Source organism: Cryptomeria japonica, chromosome 5 (genome assembly GCF_030272615.1).
Source record: "Cryptomeria japonica chromosome 5, Sugi_1.0, whole genome shotgun sequence".
NCBI lineage: Eukaryota > Viridiplantae > Streptophyta > Pinopsida > Cupressales > Cupressaceae > Cryptomeria > Cryptomeria japonica.
The window spans coordinates 216,747,178-216,769,486 of NC_081409.1; the positions used below are offsets into that span (position 1 = coordinate 216,747,178).

Below are 22,309 nucleotides of genomic sequence, written 5' to 3' on the forward strand. Positions count from 1 at the left end.
AGCCTTGTCTTTGACCAATAGTTTTAGTTTTCTTGATGGATGAATTCTTTGGTCAAGCCAATACTCTGTTGTCCATGAAGGTCACTCTGTATCCATTGTCCTTCAGTGCTGATATTGAGACTAGGTTTCTCTTGATGCCTGGGACATATAGTACTCCTTTAAGTTGTAATGATACACCTGACTTCAGTTTGATGGTGCAGGTTCCAACTCCTTTGACTGGATGTGTGGAGTCATCTCCGATAGTTACTTCCTCATCATTCTCCTCTTTCACGGAGTCTAGCACTTCTCTGAATCCTGTAATGTGTCTGGATGAGCCACTGTCGATCACCCAGGAGTTAACTTTGTTTGATGCTTGGTTTGTGAGTGCTGAATAGAGTAAATACTTCTCGGGTTCTTCTTCCCTTTTAGATTTTCCTGCTTTGGCAAATTTGGCTTGTTGTTTGGCTCTTTCTGGACATTTGGCAACATAGTGCCCAAATTTGTCACATCTGTAACATTGAATCTGTGAAAGGTCCTTGAAGGTGTTCTTGCCGTGACGACCTTTTCTCTTTCTAAATTGTTTTTGCTTGCTTTTCTTGTTTGAGTATGTATTTAGAACTTGGAGATCTTCATCTATATTCTTTTGCTTGATCCCTTTCTTATTTTGCCTTGATTCCTCTTGAAGACAGTTAGCCTTTAGGCTATCAAATTTTTGAAATTCATCCCTCGCACTGATGCCTTGGACGAATGTTTCCCATATACTAGGCAACCCATTTAGAGCAATGAGTGTTAATTCTTTGTTTTGGATCTCATATCCAAGAGTTGCCAATTCATCCCTTAGGGCTGATATTCGCATGAAGTAGGCATTGACTGATTCTCCTTTGATCATGGCTATGTGATTTATTTCTCTTTTTAAAGCCAAGGTTCTACTAGCATTAGATATCTCAAATGCATCTTCAAGTGCTTTGAACATGTTGTAGGCTGTTTCATGTTTCCTTATGATGGGCATAATATATTTCTCACCCCATCAACTATGATTTTGATGGCCTTTTCATTTCCCTCTCTCCAAGTTGTTTTGTCAAGTTCAGTCTCAGGTTCTACAGTTTCAGTTTTTACAAATGATTCGACTTTATTTTCTTTTAGAATCATCTAAATTCTGAACTTCCATGCTGAGAAGTCATCACCTCCTCCAAGTCTATCTTCAAATCTGATAGCGCTAGCCATTAGAAGAATTGTGATGTTGAATATATGCTTGTTTTGAATTTTCCACAAAATTGAACAGCGTCAGGTTCGATTTAACTTGGCTCTGATACCATGTAAATGATGTTCAATTCTCAATTCAATATGCAAGTTATATTCTAGTTTTATTTTCTTGATCTATGTAGTATCTATTTATATGATAAATCTGACTATCTTCTTTTCTATGGCAGGTGAGAGGAGCATTTATTGATTTCGATGTCCTTCTCACAAATATCGATTGATATGTATATGTAAGTGGGGAGGATCAAGCAATGCCTTGACTGGTCATGTCTTTTAGACATGACCGATCAAGACATTACTTGATCGGACCCTTTGACTCATTGTTTACATTTACCAATCTGTCTATACTTTAATCAACAGCCTGATACTAATCGGTGCATACTTAACTTATTACCCGATACCAATCGGTGTCTACGTGACTTGTTACCCGATACCAATTGGTAATCGCTTAATTAATAATTCGATACCAATCGGTGTATGCTTTGACGCCCGATAACAATCGGTTAATCCTGATAACCATTATTTGTTCACTATTTAATAATGCAAACCGATATTAATCGGTATACTATGCTATGATATGATTATCGATAGTTTGAGCATTGATCGAACTAAGTATATTGAACATATACAAATAAAGAATGATCATCAAATGAAGGAACAATAGCTTGAAGTTTTTTCCTCATAGTTTATCGATAGGATAAATGATTGAATGAGAGACTTCATTTATCTCTCATTCAATCGTTTATCTTACCGAAGCTATCATGCATTAACAAATGTGAGGTATTCACAGATAACTATCTTTTTTTATCATCTTTGTTCAAGGGGGAGTTCAATTCCCAACAAATACAGATGGGCTATAATGCGGTAAGAACATAGAACAAAGCTAAGATACAACCTTGAAAAGGAAAGCTGAGTTTCCAATCTATTGTACTACAAGTGAGATTACAATTGTCCAAGATTTCTTTCGAGATGAGAATAAGTGCAGTTAAGATTGGAATCATGGTATGGGGATGCTGAGGTTTTTAAATTTTTTCTTTCCTATTTGTAGGTGTTTGGTTATGTTAGCCATGCTGAATTTCATCATGAAAGGTATTTTCTGTTCTCTCATCATTCTAGTTTTACTTTTATTTGTTACTCCTTTTTTCATCAGCTAAGATAGAGATATTCATTAACAAAATTGTTTCAGAATGCCTTTATTGCGTCTGAGAAGCATTTTTTTAAATAACTGTCTCTCACTTTGGTTGTCTATATTATACTAGAACATAAATCCAATCGACATACAGTTTCCAAGAAAAAAGAGACTTTGGATTGTGAGGCATGCAAACTAGGGATGTTCAGATTATGCATCATGAAGAAATGCCAAGAAATAGTTTTGCTAGTAATTAGTTTTCTCTGTGGATGTACAGCCATGCAACCCAGCAGTTGGAGGCCCTGCAAAATCACAGTTGGTACATGAAGTAGATGCACTTGGTGGAGAAATTGGGAGAATGGCAGATAGGTACTAGCTCTGGTCTCTTCAATGCCAGTTATATTTACTTTTAAGTTAAGAACATTGTTTTGGCTTAGCTTTATTGCATATAGGGTTTGAGAAAATATGCAGCACAGACACATTTCATTACTGTTTAATTACCAGCTTAATTGAATCCCTTTGTAATGTCCTCTTTTTCGGTCCAGGCATTTGGAGAAGAAATAATTTAATTAATTAAATAAAATTGTCTAAATTATTGATTTTTTGGGAAACTTGCATTTAATCAATTGTGTTATTAAGCTGAATATTTTATTTTTTATAAAATGACTTTACTTGGGGCCAGAAGGTAAAATAATATAAAGTCACTTATAATGAGCTACAAGGATTATTATTTAGAAAGTGATTTTATAATATAATAACCGGAAAGTTCCACAAGGGTTACAAAAAGAGGCTAAGGAGATTCATTTTGTTCATTCTGAATATTTTTATCAAACCTTGTTTTCTCTGTGAGGTTGAACATTGTTCATCTCTTTGCGTTAGATGAAACCCTAAGGTAATATTGGTTTCAATTAGTGTTAGAAGACACAGACTTGCCTTGGACTCAGCAAGCTGATTTTGGACTTGGATTGAGACTCGGTGCCTAGACTTGGCAAAAACTCAGCAAATTGAAAAACCCAATACACAATAATCTCATGAAATAGAAGCTACCTTGAACACATACACAAGTATACATATTAAATACACAATAATCTCATGAAATAGAAGCTACTTTGAACACATACACAAGTATATATTGATCACATAAGTATAAACGCGATTTTAGTTGAAGGAAATAACACATTAGATATATAAATGGTGTCAAATGTCTACAAATGACATGGAATATGAAATCCATATCACAACAAGCTCCAAACAAATATCAAAATAAAAGCTAGAAGTCTATTGCTCAAAGGAGCCTATCACTCGACACCGTGACCTTCCTACGTGTGCGCCAAAGATAGATCCTGGATGATGTTGCAGCCATGATATGTGCCTATGACTTAGGCTCAAGCTCGGTGACATCCACATCATCCTCCTCCTCCAATGGATCTCCTCGTGCTCTAACTTCCTCTGCCATTGTTACTGCCGCTGCCTTTCAATCCATCTAATCAACCCATGCTAAATCATTATCGGTGAAGACAGGATCATCACTCTTAGTTCGATCCACTATGACTGTGGATCAACCTCCTTTGAAGTGATAGGAGACGTGTCAGTGCCCAAGATTTGGTTATGATGGAAGCGAAGGTTGTAATGAACATACACAAGATCATTCAACCTTTGCACTGACAACCTCTTGTTCCTTTTGGAGTGTATGTGCTCAAACATACCCCAGTTGCATTCACATCCTGAAGTACTGCATGTCTAGCTCAAGATATGAGCTGCAATCCTTTGTAGATTTGGCATCTTAGCACCAAACATCTCCCACCACACATCTGAAATGAGAAAAAAAAAGAAGTCAATTTGTAATGTTCCTTGACCGTATGGTAAACTGGCAAAGGCTGTTGAATTGGTAGAGGAAGGTCGTACGTGTTGAGACATGGATCAGCTAGGACTCGAACCTAGGACCTTCCATACGCTGCTAGAGTGCTCTACCACTGAGCTACTGCCCCCTCTTGGATCAGTCCATCATCGGTCCGGGTGTGGCTTATTTCCAACACCAACACCCCCCCTTAAGCCACACCTCTCGTGTGCTTGGGAATCCTAGCCTGGACTTGGCTCTGATACCATGTTGAGACATGGACCAGCTAGGACTCAAACCTAGGACCTTCCATACGTTGCTGGAATGCTCTACCATTGAGCTACTAGCCCCTCTTGGACCAGTCCATTGTCGGTCCGGGTGTGGCTTATTTCCAACACCAATAGTACGGTGGATAGTCCGTACGGTGGTAAGAAGAAGGGGGCTGTACAGTGTAAAGACCGTACAGTGGAGTGAGGGGATGCACGGTGTAAGGGTTGTATAGCGGGCAAAATAGGCTGTACGGTGGTGTGAGGCAGGCCGGTGGTGTGAGGCAGGCCATACGATGGTGCCAAGCAGGCCGTACGGTGGGAAGAAGGTAGGTTGTACGGTGAAGGGGGTGTACGGTGGTATGTTGCCTTGACTGCACGGTGAGTGTTTGGGGTGTACGGGGGTATGTTTTCTTTGACTGTACAGTTGATGTTCGGTTGTACGGTGAGTGAATGTGGTCATGCAGGTTGGGTGTACGATAGTGGCCGTACGGTGAGTGAATATCCGCCAAGTTCCGCCTCGAGCCCTCCAAACGCTCAGTTTGTACAAAGAAATGAAATTATTATTCTAGACGCGAGACTTAGATGAAGATTCGCACATGCAAAGAGAAATTATATTGATAATGATCGCACAACAGATTACACAAACCCAGAGCAAAAGCAAACTAGGGTGAGGAGAACTCCCACCGAAACTACAGATGCCAAGTAGGGAGGATCTCTCACCTCCGAAATGACAGACAAGATGAACTCCAACTGGAATTCGCACACTAGAGAAAAATACCAAAATTCGCATCCCTACAACAATGACTAACTTGGCCATATATATGGGCTCCGGGAAAGTTCCTGAAGGGTTACAAACGGGCCGACAATACAAAAACTAAACTAATTAAATAAAAGGGCCCGAAAGATTTATTATTAAATTTGGGCCATACGATAAGGTATTTTAATTTTTATTATTCAATTATATTGGGGACATTACACAATTCTATTCTATAACTTTGAGTTTATTAACATAAAATGGTAAAATATAGAAAAGTTATTACTTAGCTACATTAGCATCCAATTTTGCTTGCATAATTCTCGTGCAAAGTGGTCTCCTTGTGCATTCTTGATCATCTTTATCTTACAGATTGTGTGCTCCAACTGGTGAATCAGATGACATTCGCTCTACAACTCTGTAGAGCCCACGCAACACCTCCTCATCGACCTTAAAATCTCAGCGAAATTGGAATGCCGGATTAAGGTAGTAGGCAGCTACATGTATAGGCTTATGAAGCTGATGGTGCCATCGTCGCTCAGTGATTTCCCATATGGGACAATACTTAGCCTCATCCCTTGAATAAATAGATTTAATGGCCTCCTTCGCCCTCTCCATGTCCTCATATATGTAGCCCATTGCGGGCTTCTCTCCATCGACAACTCGTAGGAGGACAACTAGAGGCTCTGTGAATTGCAATCATTGTGAAACATTAAGTTGTGAGTTAAATCTTTAACAATGAACATAAATAAGTGTGAACAAAAATAAGAAAATGAAATGGAAATAAAACAAAAATATAATGGAAAGTTACCTACACAATTTCCTTGGCCGGTTGCCAAAAATCATGCTCATCAAAAACCTGATTAACCACATCAGTCGCTGCAATGGTCTTTGCATATCATGAGTATCAGTCCTTAGTCAATTCGTAGGATAGAGTTAGAGTTAAATTGTGGAGCTAGCAAGGAGACGAGTGGTGACATGGTCATTTAGAGCAGCTGAATACTTCCAAAAGGAAACAAAAAGGAAATCGTGGGAAACAAACAAGCTAGTTGTGGAAATTAAATCTGTGTTGGCATGGCTTTTTTCCTTTTTATGGCATAATATTAATACTCATCCTCCTACATGAGACTCTCAGTACTTAGTCACAGGTCCATATTGGTTTAGCTCAAGTCATTATGGGATGTGCAATCTATAGATGATATTCTATAGGGATGCTTATGCTACTTCATTTGTGTACCTAGTGGTATGTGGGTTATGCCAGAGATTGAACCATAGGTGCTGGGCGTAATAATTCCATATGGCAGGCTGAGTTTGAGTAATAGTGTGCTGGGTGTGATTTACTTGTTTAAAACCTTCTATCGTTGGCCCTTTGTCATGTTGTTGGATGAGCTGGAAGGGGACATGAGCCTTTTATCACCTATATTAGAGAGCTGTTAAAATATTTTGATCACAAAACAATCACGTGGTAAGTATTTTGGGAGCAGCAGCTTCAGTTATTGTCTTCGGTGGCTTATATGTGGGAATGACATCAAACTCTTTGTTTGAAAACATTATCAATTCCTATAGGTCAACAAGTCATTTGTATTACAATCTAAAATTGATTTCTGTGTAACTCTGTATTTAGTGAACTCATTTGCTGTCATTTATGGATGATATTTTATGACATTGTTACATAAGATTTCTCTCTAAAATTTCTAAGGATTGTTAAAGTCTATCGTATTGCAAATTTGAAATAAAATAAAGTAATATCTTATATCTACCAAACCTGCAAATTCTGAGACAATACCCATGCAAACTAAACCTCTTTAAAGCTTAGAAGTCTGCAAATTGTTTGACAAAATGTGTGATGGGAAGTTACTGCAAAAATTGGTGAAATATTTTGGGTAGGTCATTAGACAAGAGTGGTGCAGAAAATTAAAACCCAGGGTTTATGGTCCCTACAAGATTGTACAAATGATTGGGGAACTTGCCTACGAGCTAGAGATACCAAAGCACAGTAAAATTCACGATGTATTTATAAGACCCCTTACCAAATAATTTGTTCAAACTTAAATGCAAGTTGCTTAAAAATATCAATTTTAAGACAACTTTATTTGATCAGTTAAATTATATCTTTTCTATTCATTAAGGCCAAAAAGGGGACATTGCAGTCGTCCCCTCCCACAGATTGCTTGTCCTTAAGCAATCTTCATTCCATTATTGAGTAAGCTTGGATATGACTCATGGAGATTCCTGGATCACAAAGAAGCCTAGGAGGTTTGTAAATCTTCTTGCTGGATATGCTATGCTATATCACACTTGCAAATGGAACCTCCTTCAAACGTCTCATAAAAAAATGCAGCAATCTTCTGCAAGTATGCGGCAGAATCCCTAGACATAGGTTTTGTTCTTCTTCATTTCCATTTTGCCACACTAATAAATTCTGACAAGCTCACATAAATAATTTTGTTTTCACCTCTGGAGTCATTGATTGATGGTCATCACCATGTGGAAGTTTGCTGTCCTGTATTTTTATTAAAGCACTAGCACTCAGCAAATTCACCTCCCGTGCCATGCAAATGAAAATACATACTGTTTGTATTACATCAGCTTTTTTTTTAAATGGAGTTTCCCTTCTAATTGGAAGAGCAGTTCTACTGTACATTTGTTCCATTTTATGTTGCATTGAAAGTTGTGAATTAAATATAAGACTTTTAATTCACAACTTTCAATGCAACACAAAATGGAAGAAATGTACGGTAGAACTGCTCTTCCAATTAGAAGGGAAGCTCCATTTAAAACAAAAACTGATATAATATAAACAATATGTATTTGGTACTACAATCTCTACAATTCTCTAATATAATTTAAACAAAAACAAAAATTAAAGTTGATATAAAAAAGGACAGCCAGAGAACAACAAAGAAATTACAAAAGACAAGACATTACAAAACCTTGCATACAACCAACAAAAATCAAGCTTTTTTATAAAATTGTTCCAATGATTTTGTTTAACCATAGTAAAAGAATCTTTCTCCTTTAAACTTATTTTCTTGGGACAAGAAAAAATTATAAAACCACAAGAAAAATCCTCTTCCAGCTCCAAAGCTTCAATAGACGTATCTAGCATTATATTGTCCACAAGAGATTTCCCTTTATTATATTCCTTCTGCACCTCCTTAAAGGATGCAGTAAACTCCTGAATATTAACAGGAGCATGATCTCTTTCTTTTAAATGAAATGGTCTGTTCAAGAAACTCATGAAAGTACGACCCACATTATTACAACAATGATAAATAACAAGAGACTCTTCAAATTCAATTTTCTGTATCCAAACACCATATTTGGAAGACAAAGTAATCTGAGCAGGGAGGACCTTATCATTCTCCACAAACAGATAAAATCTAGCAAACAACAAACACCGTTTGAATTTTGTGATCAGATCAGTAGCACAGTATTGCCCAAAACTATTGACAATAGTCATAAAAACTTATTCATTCCAAAACTTGACCAGTTTTTAAGAGACCAGTTTTTAAGACAGACCATTCTTCCCTCAAAACCAAGGTCCTTCAAGAAGAGTCCCTGAGCAATCTTCTAGATTGGACAAGGAAAAGAGGAAAAAGTTATTTAGCATAGCAGCTACCTAAACCTGATCTCTTAATTTCCAACTTCGAAGCACCCATCTTCCGGTAGTATCAATGTTGGGACAATTGCTACAGAATCTCCCAACAAGTGAAGTCTTAAGCCAAGTAGATGACTTAGTAGTTAGAGAATCTGGGATATCAATTTGAATCTGCCCCTCCACCTTAGCCTCAATAGAAACCCTAGGACAATCTCCCTTTGCAAAGCTGCCAACAATCCCATTATAGGAATAACCTATCTGTAGGCTTGAAGCACCAACATCTTCAGACAAGCCTCCAAGGGTATATTGAGGAGAGTTCAATCTCCTCCTCAACCCAATCACTTGTTCAAACATCCTTCACAGTAAGTACAACATGAAAATTATTTTCTTCTGCTTTTGAATCATCATCATCTTTCTCTGAATCAATCGTTGGAGGTAAACACACCTGTAGTTGTGGCTAGGCTTTGTGCCATAGTTGCACCCGTTGCACCCATGTTGGAAGAAAGTACCTCGTACAGTATCCAATGTTTTTAAGCCTTACATAGATCATTCTACATGTAACTCAATTGAAAAATCCCTGTAGAATTTCCAATGTATCCACCTAACAAGTACATACAATGAAAAATATGGTAGGTATGTTAGTTGACTTGAATGGTCTACTCTTAAAATTTACATAATGTCATAAACACTAAATGACAAATAAATGGTGGCTAAATGTATGCAATTTCTAGTTCAATCATTCTTTTATTTAACACATTTTCCTTCATGATTATGTATCATATGATTTGTGGTATAATGAAATACAAAATCATTCTATATAGGATGCTATTGTTCAAATTTTATCTGCTACCATTATATGCTATTTCAGATTTTTATTCATTCACAACTAGTTATCTATTTTGGCAGTTGGGAGGTCCCTTTCAGTGCTGTAGTCTGGTAGTGATGTGTAGAAATTCGATATTTGATATGTAGTTACTACATTTCAAGGATGGAATTCATAGATGGTGTTAAGGCCCTGATGTTTTATGCAATTTTGAGCCGTATGGTTCAATTTTCAGAGGAAAATGGGCTAGAAATTGCATGAAAAAGCATCCTGACAAGAATCATTACAGTTTGTAGCAATGCCTGATGTTTCCATGTGGGCATTCATTTGAGGGATTTGAAGCTCTTATTTGGGTCAGCTTTTCTTTATTAAGGCACTAGCTTCTTGGTCTTCCAAGTGCTTTGTAGCATTTTCTAGGTAGTTGTCTTCATAATTAGGGTGGCTGTCCGCATAGTTATGGTGTATATCTGAATGTTTCAGGTTACTCTCCTTAGTATGCTTCACCCTTTTTAAGGTTTATGTCCTTTATAAATCTTACTATTCCTGAAGTTCTACAAGGTGGAGATATAAAAGCAAGTGATAATTTCGGATTAACAAAGTGACTTGCTCACATTTCAAAGTCCTATTTGCATTATCTTGATTGGGATGGTTATTTTAATTATTGAAAAGAGTGCTCAAGAAGTAAGGTCATTGCTTCTAGAATCCACCTGCATGTATTGGATACTCAATCAATCATTAAAATTATTCTTGAATACCAGAGCAATATTTGGATCTCCATCGTCCTATATTTGCTATACCACTCTTTTATACAATGCATTTTTAACTTACATAGTTGTGAGTCCAAATCCTTGTGGATGAATTCAAAATAATATAGAATACCATGTAGTATCTTTTCATGCCTTACACGTTCAGTGGTGCATGGCATCTGGCACATTTTTATTGGTATGTTCTTAAACTGTTTGTGGATGTGTAAAATTCAGAGTTTTTTTCTACAAGGAGTCCATGCAAAAGTGGTCCCTTTCCACATTTTCTATGGTATGGTGCTAACTAAAAAAAATTCCTCTTAAGCACCAAACATGCTGTGTTTCTTGGGTAGCATAGCTACTTGAGTATCTAAGAGAACTATAGGTCATCTTTTGTTGCCATGTTGTGGTTTCAAGCATGGTATGGGCACACTTTTATACATCACCTCTGATGTCATTGTAGCTAATTTGTTTCTTAACGGTTGAGAAGTTTGAGTTCAAAGAAATTGAGACAGAGCTAGGCTATCCTAATTTCAAATAGCTAGGATCTTCAAGCATGCTCCCTCTTGTATGTAGCATTTCTCTATTAACTAAAGAGTTCAATATAAAAATATAACTTTTTCCATTTTTTTGTTTTCTTTCTTGTAACCACACATATGAAGTTACTTAAAACTAAAATGTGTTTCCGTTGGACACGAACATTCTTTCCTTATCATCAGACTTACACTAAGCTAACTGGATTATGGATATGGTCATAAATATATTTGCTATCTACTTATTTAAGTAGTTGGATATTTTTTCCCCTCCAATTGCAGATGCTATTTGCAAAAACGAGTGTTGAATCTTTCTAAAGGACCTGCTGTTCGTGCATTACGTGCACAAACTGACAAGCGTGAGTATTCTTTGGAGATGAAGAAAGTTGTAGAAAGGTATGGTACAGTTGATTTGCAATTTTATTTGATCTCATATTCTAGGCATGTTCAAATCACTATATTGTTAAGGAAAAAGTTAAACTATTTTTGAGATTCTTGGTAGTGGCTTTGGAATTTGTCTTGGATAAGAAGAATATGGCACATTTTGGAGAATTATAACCCTCTTTATGTGTTCAAGATATTTTCATGCTACGAAAATTTTGAACTATCTAGTCATAGTCCAATTTTGGATACCTAGTGGAGCTTGAGGATCTGTCTAGTGGTTTATCGTGTTTGAGATCACCTTTGTTTCAGTTGTTATATCATTGTAATTTGTGTATGCCCTAGGTACACATGGATGCAGTAAAGAGGATCAAGTTTGGAATTTCTCTTCTTTTTCTTTTTATCCTCATCAACTTAGTTCTAAATTACTAGGGGGAAATTTTTTGCGGTGTTGATCTAATAGGTTCTACACTGACATAGGGAAATAACTCTTTCTATAGACATCAATAAAAAATAGCCACAAGAAAGATACAAACATCTTTTGCATGAGTGCTAGCAAATTGTGAGTATTGTGATGATTTTGGGATGAGATATAACTTGCATGGTCACGAGCCATAAAGAGTCCAACATATTGTATTTTCACCATTTTGATTTTGACAACTTTGTATATCTCTTGTAGGTAAGTTCTAGTGAATATTTGATAGAGTATGATGTTTTCCTAGCACATCTATCATCAATGGATTGGTAGCTACATTCCTGGGATTTTCTTGTCATCACCTATTATAGCTTTTAACATCCTCTAGTGATGGCCAATCTCAAACATTGAAAATCTTAAAAGGAGAAAATGAATTTATGGGATACGAAGCTGAGTAACAAGAGTCAACTTTAATAAGGAGAAAGAACTAAAAGGGGGCTTGACTTATACATGGGTAATCATGATCAACAACTCCTTCCAATGTGAATCCGAAGAGACACATGTTGCTACATAGGAAATAGATGATAACCTTACATGGATTAGATATGTAGATCAGCTGATGCCCTTTTTTTTGAATTGGTTTGACATCGATATATTGGTATACCAAATATGTTAAGAGCATGAAAAGGGAGCTGAATGAATGAAAGTATGATAGTGTACATAGGTCGCCTCTAGAGTGAGAGAGGAGGTAGAGAAACAAAGTATAATATAATGAGTTTTATCTATAACTCACAAGAATTGGCTTATTACAAGGAAGTGGTGCCAAAGAAGCCACTTGTAATTACACTAAGATTGAGAGACTGGATGAAAAAAAAAGTGTTAAAGTTGGTGGAATGTTAATGTGAGAACCAAACAAGGAAATGGGTAATTACACAAGTTAAAGAAATTGGCTAAACAATTAAAACATGGTAAATTGAGGAGTTTTAAGGGGAGGAAGAACAAGAGATACAATTAACTCCTCTTCAAAATGTAACTGATAAATAAATTTTGATGTGGGTACCACCCATTGAATACATTAATAGGATTCACTCAAGGACCCCATGAACACAAAATTACCACCCAAAACAAACTCTTTCCAATTTGAGAGGACCTAACTAAAACACGTGCAAATATAATATAAACAGAATGCTTCTAATATTAAATGATTTTACCTTATCATTGTATTAAATGGGCGCCTTTTTATAAGCCATGGAGTATGGAATCTTGAAAAATGATGTAAATTTGTTTTGAGAGTCAATCTATAGGATGAATTTACTATTTATTGATCTTAGTCATCTAATTTGAACATTTACTTCAATTAGGGAATTTACTAGAAGCTGACTAGAATGCTAATTATTACTTATTTCAAGTTCTACTATAGGTGGCTGGCACAGGAGCACCCTAGGGACCTAGGTTTGGCCATTAAGGTTAAAATTTAAGTTTCTTGTTTATTTTGTGTTCTTTTGTGAAAATAAGGCCATTTGAGGCCATTTTGGTGTATTGGGACCTAATTGTGCAAGGTTGAGGCCCATTGGGCAAAATGTGTCAAAGTTGCAAAAAGTTGTCATTTTGTCATGACAACTTTTGCATTTTTGTAACAACTTTTGAAAATGTGGTTGGGAAGTTAGTTTTGGGTGGTTGTTGATTGTAAACCACTTGGATAGGCATAAATAGGACTGGTACACACCATCCAAGGGTTGGAAGTGGTTTTTGGAGACAATTTCTTAATGAAAGTAGTGAGTTTTATGCATTCTAACACGTTGCAGTCCGTTCTTACTGTTTGTTTACCTTGAAAAACTTCATGCCTTCATCTGAAACTTGTTGAATGTGAAAGGGGGGTGAATCCCCTAAATTTTGGCTTTGGTTTCATCTAAATTCATTGTGTTTTGATAAAGTTATACTTGCTTTTGTAAAAACTGTCAAAACCATAGTCAAGGATATCCATTGGCAGTAAAATAATGAATTCTTGGTCATTCCCACGTTAAAAACTCATACCATTGCGTGGGATGACCCTTGTAAATATGTATTTGCATTTGTTTTTCTTGCAGGTCTCCAAAATCCTTGAGGCACGTGCTAGATTTGATTGATTGGTCTGATAATCACCATGTATCAGACCTCTGAGACAGCAGAATAGAGTAAACAAGACATAAAACAATTGAAAGGGTGGTCTATTTTGTGTGATGGGTGTTGAGAAGGGTGTGGAATCCCAAGACACAAACCTATGAGGTTTGATTCAATTCCATCAAATAAGGACAATTGGGAGAATGACTGTCCTAGAGGTATGCTGCTGACTGTGAGAGTCATAATGAAGCCTGAGACAGCACCTATTAAATGAAGTTTGGATTGAAATATTGGATGGGAAGTGTCTAGTGAAAGATCCCCTCACAACAGTAGACAAGGAGATTGGAAGCCTTGAGGGTATTGTTGAAATCTCTTGGTTGATATTGTTGACTGTCCTAAACACCTGACTGTCACAGTCCTAATACCAGTCCTAAAGCCAGTCATGTCCATACTGTATCATTGACTTTATAGAATCCTTTCAGTATTGGAAAGTAAAATAAAAGTGTACCCATTTGTGTAGAGTTCCCCCCCCAAACCAAGTCCAAGGTATAGGATTCTTTAGGAACATTGAGTTTGGTTCCTTTGTCAACTTAAAGACAGCCCTACTTGCAGGGAATTGAACCACACACAAAGAGGGAAATTGAAATTTGAAGACCAAAAAAAATGGAGATTTGTTGTGAAGTCTCAGGCCTACCATCAGTATGTACACACAGCCCCAAGTTGTTATTCTAACATGGGAGTGTCCAGGCCTTAGTGTGGACTGCAAAGAAGCATTAATCATTTGGAGAACTAATTGGCAAAACAAAAGTATAAGATTTTTTGAAAAAATCGTGAAAAAATCAGGAATTATAATATTATTATTTTTATTATAATAATATACTATTATATTATAATTATTATATTAATATAATAAAAAAATTAACATATTTTTTATTATAATAGTATATAATTACAATAGTATTACTATAATGATATTTTCATACTTTAATCATTATAATTTTATAGTATATTATAGCATAATAATTATAATGTAATAATAATATATTAATATTATAATAGTATATTATTATAATAATATATTAATACCATAATAATACAATAATTATTTTATTATTATGATATTAATATATTATTATATTAATGTACGACTATAATAATATTTTTAATATATTATTATATTCATATACTATTATAATATTAATGTTAATAATATAATAATATATTAATATAATGATATATTAATACTACAATCATTATACTATTTTTATTTTTATTTTAAATAATGCCTAGTAAACTTTTTAACGTGACCGGCGACGCTAGCATGACACGCTCTCCGGCTCCACGTGAAATGCTTTTGACCTGGAGCTATGAACCGGTGAGGCCACAACCAGGGGACCTCATCCGCACATTTCACTTGTTCAAACCCGCGAGCACAATGGCACAGCAAAGACACAAGGCCTGCGAGCACAATGGCCCAGTAGGGGTTTGAACCTTGGTGGCCGCTTCACCAACGAAGTGTTTTAACTGCGACACTACATGTCTGAAGACAATAGTCATTATACTATTATAGTGTATTCTAATACTATAATTTTAATGTAATAATAATATATTAATATAAAATAATATATTATTATTATTATATTATAGTTATTATACTATAATATATTATAGAATAATAACAATTATATTATATATCAAAAATAAAAAGATTGATGGCAGGTAAAAATCAAATTGCCGAAAACAAATCAATGGCCGGTACAAATCAAATCATCAAAAATAGATTGAGGGCATTGTCGAGAGCATTCCACAGGTGGGTGGAACCGTGGAAGAGTTGGTTTGGCTCAACAACAGTCATCATTATCGAGGGCAATGGAAGAAATTCGTGAAGAATCGTTTAGGGTTTTTCATGGGCCCAACACGAACCAGATCTTCAAATTGGCCTAGAATCACTGTGTTAAAATCTGCAAATCCTCAAAATTTGTCAAGGAAAATGGTCAAAGGTGTTGGTCAATGATTATTTCGATTTTTTTTTGGGGAAAAATCGGCATTCGAAAAGTTTCACGATTTTTCCTGATTAATCCGATTCTTTCCCGATTTATGCTTCACTGGTGTGAAGGGCTTAAGTCTTGTAGAGACCAATACTGGAGAATGCTCAATATGCCTAAAATGATTTGTGTGTAAGTGTTTTGTTGTAGGAGCATTATATGTTGTGGTTGCTTATGTGAGTCTGACCTTGTACTGCATCAGTGGCTATTATGAATTGTCCACATTTATTTTTTTGCATTATAACTTAAGCTAGCTTGCTAAACTAAGTTAATGCGTGTAATTGTAAAATACCTACATCACTACCCAACAAAGTTAGGTGACCAACTGCTGATTTATAAGTGGATGAATGCTCAAGCTCAATTGCTAAGATGAGTAGGGTGCAAGGTTCATTGATGGTCCATTACATCGAGTTGGAGGCATCAGGATTGGTAGTGTCAAATTGGAGTTCTAACACAATGTAAACTACATTATTCTTCTAGGGCAAATTATATTGCAAGACAATAAAAAAAAGGGAGATAGATTGGAATAAATAGTTTAAAATCCTAAGAAGAGAACTAGCTCTTTGGCAGGTTCGGTGCCCCATTCAAACTGGCATGGTTTGTTTAAATTCAAAAAGGATAACCACCAAGACAAAAGTATAAGATCTGGCTATGGAAGCCACCCAAGAGCCAAGATAAAGAGACTACAGGAAAGCAAAATAGATCAAAAGACCAATATGTCATGTCACCTTTTTTTGATTAAAGAAATAATAAAAATATATTTTAAGTTGTCCTAGTGACTTTATTTTATTAAAAGGGCAACTTAATATTATTTTATTTAAAAAGATGTCTAATACAATGTTAAAGAGTGGAATTCATAAAGTTCGTTAGCAAAAGGGGCCAGAAGTAATGTTTATTAAAAAGCTCTTATAAAAATAAGTTTTGGAGAGAAAAGGGAAAAAAGGAAAATAATATTATATTTCCTCAAAGAGCCTTTAAAAAGTTTTGTTGGGCTCAAGGGAAAGAACATTCTGAATATTTAATTTATCCAATAGCTTGGACCTTGTGTTAATATATCTTCTCTTGAGGACAAAATCCTTGGTGTGCAAGTGACTGAAGGATGAAAATCCTTTGATTTCCAGGCAGGTAGAGAACAAAGGCGCTCTTGTTTGTAGAGGTCATTCCACTTATAGATTACATTGAAGCTGATTGCAGAGTTTTATATATTTTCTAAGCATGTTGTTTGGAAGTTTTTTAGCGTGTTCAGTTGAGTGGTGTGGATTCCAGCTACTTCATTTTTCCAACTTCAATGTGGTGTGGTGTGTTTTAGTATTTCAATTCCAATAGAGAATTTTATATCAAACTTGTATACCTGTGGTTTTGATGACATCAATAAAATTTGTTGTTCTCTTATATGTTTTAGTTGATTTTGTGCTCATTTCATGTTATTACCTACGTAACTTTATTTCCTTGCTGTTATTTTTTCTGGCTGAGTTTTACATGGAAGAGGATGCATATTGTGAAGTTATTGACTAGATTTGAGGGAAACGTATATTATTGGTACTTCTGTATGAAGGACAGAGAGCATCAATGGTAGTAGTGAAAGCAATTGTAACTTACCAATAGCTGCACCTAGTATCTTCAGCAGTTCATATCATTGTTTAGTCTAAGGTTGTACACATTGCCGTATACATTTCTATTGCCTTTGTAGTATAAAAAGGAGACGAACTCTACCAAGTGAGACCTATACCGCTTAGCAAGGCAAATCGTATCTTATAGAAAAGGGAATTATTACATTGTCGGAGTGCATGCTTCGGATGGGACAAAGACTGAACGGTGGGATCTGTAGCTGTAATGCCTGTTGCACCATATTTTCTCCATTCCATGTGATTGTTGTCACAACGCTCTTTGTTATCTGTTTCTCTATTATTTATATCAGAGATTGGAATTAACTGGAGTCTATTTCTGTTCAAAACCTTGAGGAATCACATCATTTGTGTTAGTGCCTGCCACCATAACACCCTTTAAGTCTGTTGTGCTAGTTTTCATAAGGAATCATAACAATCTAAGTCTTCTACACCATGTTTGGGTGCTTTCCACATCCCTGCAAAGATACCAATTTGTTGTATGCATGATCCAACATTTATATTCAGGTATGAAAATTGGTTGTGATTGCAACAATAAATTAATTATTTTCAGGAGGGCTTGCTGAGTATAAAAATCAGATTTGTATATGCTCTTAGCATTCATAATATAATGTGTACTTTGGCGCTCTATGCGGTTCTCCACTAGAATAGCTTGTGATTTTACATTTGTAAATCTAAAGAAGGCATAGTTGTTAGATAATATTTTTACATTAGTATTGTATGTGGATATGGAAGGTTTATCATGTAAAACTCCCTTCGTAGATGTAATCAATTAGTGGAGACCCTTAATGTATTTTAGTTCCTATGGGTTAATAGGGATGTGGTAAGGGAAAAAGTAATAAATACATTAAGTTGTCTAAAGTTTAAACTTTAAAGTCACTCATTTTATGAGAAACTTATATTTAATTGATTATTTTATTAAAGTTGGACAACTTAATAAAAGTAACTTTTTGGGGGCCCAAATGTTAATTTAAATTAAAAAGAAATATCAAATGTCATTTTGAGAGGCAAATAAAAATATACTATTTCAAATATTGAAAGGGGTTATAAAAAAGAGTTTGAGAAGAGAATATCATTCTTGGCATTTTATTTTTCAAATGCCAGCTTTGGAAATTGAACAAATATTCATCTTTCATCCCTATGATGAGACCCCTATGCCAAAGATTGGTTGTGAGGATGGAAACACTCCTAGCCAATTTATGAGTGGATTCATATAGGATTCACAAGTATACTTAATTAATGTTTGGAATTTGTGGAGATTTGTTTTAGAGTCACTGAAGGACTCAAGCTCAAAGGATCACCTCGAACCAAAACTTCTTTGTACAAGAGAAAAAAAAAGAAAGAGCATAGATTTGCAATAATGGATGCAAAATGATTATATTGATACAATTGATACATAATGTACATATGGGGCCTTGCTTATAAAGGCAAGATTGAGGTGTAGGATTAGACAAGATCATGACAAGTGTCTTAGTCCCATGACATGAGACAACCAGTGATATGATCACATGAGAATTAGTACCTTCTAGAGAGGCGTATTTTCATTAAGTAAACTTAACATGTGAACATGTGTGAATAGGACCTAACTAATAACTATTTAGATAATGTGCCTTGTTCACTCTATAATGGGGAAACTGAATAGGTAATACCCCTGTCCACTCTAACAACTTGTGTTGAAGAGTTAGAGATTATTTCTAAGTGTTTTTTGGTGTTTGGGGAAGTTGCATATTGAAGGTGTATTGAAAATATTTGCATGGCAAATAATAATTGATATTTGTGTGCCTACCTTGATTGGAGTTATATTTTGGATAACCAAAATATTATATTAGATTTGTTGTGAAGTGAATTAAATATTTATTGGACATATTTACAAATCACACGAATGGAATGGATTTCATAGTTTGCAGGACCTTGTAAGACTAGTGATACCATTTAATTGCATAAGGAGTAGGCCAATTATTGGCTATATCATTTACTCCTAAGAATTTATTTACAGTGTGAATTAAAGGATGGAATTGATTCATATTTCGAAGACCTTGGGTGATTATTACCTCAGCTGCACCTTCCTCTAGAATCAAATATTATATTAAGGGGTGGTTGCAATTCTTGGTGAAGGAAAGATACGGTCGTACAACTCACAATGGGTAGTCTATGATGTAAGTTCTAAATTTTGCTATATATTAATGTTAAATTGTGAATTTTCAATGGAATTCAATTCACTATCAACTTCAACTTGAAGGTCACAATTTCTATTTATTTTTTGTTATAAGTATGTGTGTGTGTAATTACATCTAGTTGTTGAATTAGTAGATTTGTGTCCAAATTTCAGAATAATATAATATCTAATTTCATAGTTAAATAGATATTGTTATTCCTACAATGTTCCTGTGAATGGAGCATCTATTGGTGCATTATTATCTCTATTGCCATTTTGTCAAACACTTGCAAAAATGCACAAAATAGTTAGAATATTATAGTGCTTTTTCAAACATTTGTCAAAACACAAATTTTTTTACCCTAGTACATTATAGTGGTAATAAAGCTAGTTTTCCTGCTAGCATTTTAGAAATTTAATAGATTGTTGCATATACAATTCATATGTAGCCTAGTGAAAGAGTCAACAAGTACTATATGAGGAATCTTAGAATAGGGCAAAATGATTTTTTGGAAAATCCAGAAGAAATATTTCCATTTATAAATTTATATGTTGAAGAAATCATGGTAGATAGTGAAAGAGGAATGAAGGAAATGGCATGTAGAAAATACTCAATGATCCTTCTTGAGGAAAGCCACAATTGGCCAATTTATCGACACAAATGTTGTAGAATATGAATATGGCAAAAGCTGATCACAATAACAATGGGGAAGCAAGTAATTTTGTAAACAACTGAACTTACAATACTAGAATAGTTATTGGATCAGCAACAAGACCATTGATGCCTTCTTTTCTAAATAGATTGGAAGTTTTGGATGTTAATGACGGATAATAGAATGGTGCAAAAAGTTACTTGAATATTTGCAAGAGTACCACCCATTAGGAGATGAATCTAATGTCGCTATGTCATTGATTGAGTTTTGCTAGCTAAAGTTGAGGAATAGACTCAAGAAAGAAAGGGGTACACACAATTAAGACTTGTAGTGAATGTTGGGAAAGTTTCCAATACCCACTTTTGATGGCTCTAACAAGTGGACAACACATTCATTGGGTCAAAAATTTAATATCCCCCTTAATTTTTTTCAATTGTTTTAGTTTACAATCAAAACAAACACTCGTTAGGGTTAGAAAATGAAATTCCAATACTGCTGAAAGTAACCCTTTCCACCTTTTGATCACCGAGAGCCCAATCTGGGAGGGTGAGAGCATAGAGTGTTGAGGGGATTGCTAGATGCAAGAAACTGAAATTGATTAGAATACTTGGGCGGCAAGTCAGCCCCTTCCACTTTTTAGCGGGATAATGAGAATACTGAAAGATCACTTGGTGGTAAACCAGCCAAGAAACTGAAGTAGCAATCACTCAACTGCTTATCTAGTGGGAGGACTAGAAATGAAATTACAAATCAACTCTACAACTTATGTAGTGGGAGGACAGTATTATAATATTCAAAGCAGGCGGCAAAGCCAGCATCTTCCAATTATGTAGTAGGACCAAGAGCAATAATCCAATTTAGATAGCTGTTAGTACTATGAACCATCTTTACAATGCACAATATGGATTACAAATTAAGAGAAATCACTATCCAAAAGATAGGCGGCAAGGCCAGCCTCTTCCACTTTGCAGTGGGTCTAAGAAAGATCAATAGAAATTGCTGTTAGTACTACTACCAACATTACAATATGAGTCATAGAAGATAAGAACGAAGAACCAACATCTGCAAACAATTACCAAGATCTTTCTCTCCACACCAAAGGACCCACACACCCTAAAACCAACTCCACTCAAGAAGACACTCCAAATTGGAAAAACTCTAAATCTGATATACTCCCAGCATGCTGAAAACACACAGATCAGCAACACCAAATCCCACTAAAACACTCACAACTTGCCCAATTCTTAACCAAATGACATGAAACTGAAAGCATATGATGTGTAATGTCCCTGATTTTAGCCTGGAATTGTTTGAGGAGAAATAATGGGGAAAATTATTTAATTTAATATTATATAAGTTGTCATTATATTTATTTAAAATCACACGTGAGATGACTTTATATTTTATTAAATTAATAAAGTGACTAAAGTATAACATAAAAATAATTAAAAGTCAATAAATAATAAAGTGTACCTACCCTCTTCTAGAAGGAATCTTATGATGGGTTATGAAAATGATAAATAGAAGAGGGTGATTCATGATCAGGCATCAGTTGTTTGGTTATCTCTTGTTTTGAGTTGTGGAGTCGAATGTTGTCCACATAATAGATCCTAGGGAACGATACCTCCCTTTGATCAGCATAACTGAGGAGGTGAAAGACCCTTTGAAGGGTTGCTTTGTGAGTGAGAAGCACTCAGCTTCTCATATCGAGGTTAAGGAGTTTTTATATCAGGCATAACAGTGGGGAGTTTGCTTCAGATTATCATTAGCCACGATTTTGCCATTGTGGGCTTGTTGGATGCCAATCTTCACATAGGAGGTCAGCGACTTGGTCTAAGGAGGATAGCGATTTTATTTATTATTTTTGAGGGCAGATCAAACTACATTATTGCTTTTGTCACCTTGGTTGCAGACTTCTACCTCCACGATTTTGTTCACACATCTTCATCATGCATCAATTTCGACATTTAAGGCCAGCAATGTCAATTGGGGGTTAAGGCATCGTCT

The 22,309-nt window shown here is 35.4% G+C and overlaps 1 protein-coding gene across 3 annotated transcripts in view; it reads left to right on the plus strand.

Annotated features, from left to right (window-relative positions):
* Positions 1-22,309, plus strand: part of LOC131064396 (uncharacterized) — a 375,046-nt gene that overhangs the window by 111,276 nt on the left and 241,461 nt on the right. For 2 of the 3 annotated variants that reach the window (XM_057998528.2, XM_057998527.2), the window contains exons 3-4: positions 2,646-2,737; positions 11,211-11,324. In XM_057998528.2, the coding sequence (XP_057854511.2) occupies positions 2,646-2,737; positions 11,211-11,324 (206 nt within the window). The remainder of the gene's footprint in view (positions 1-2,645; positions 2,738-11,210; positions 11,325-22,309) is intronic. The other variant, XM_057998529.2, reaches the window with a different exon arrangement.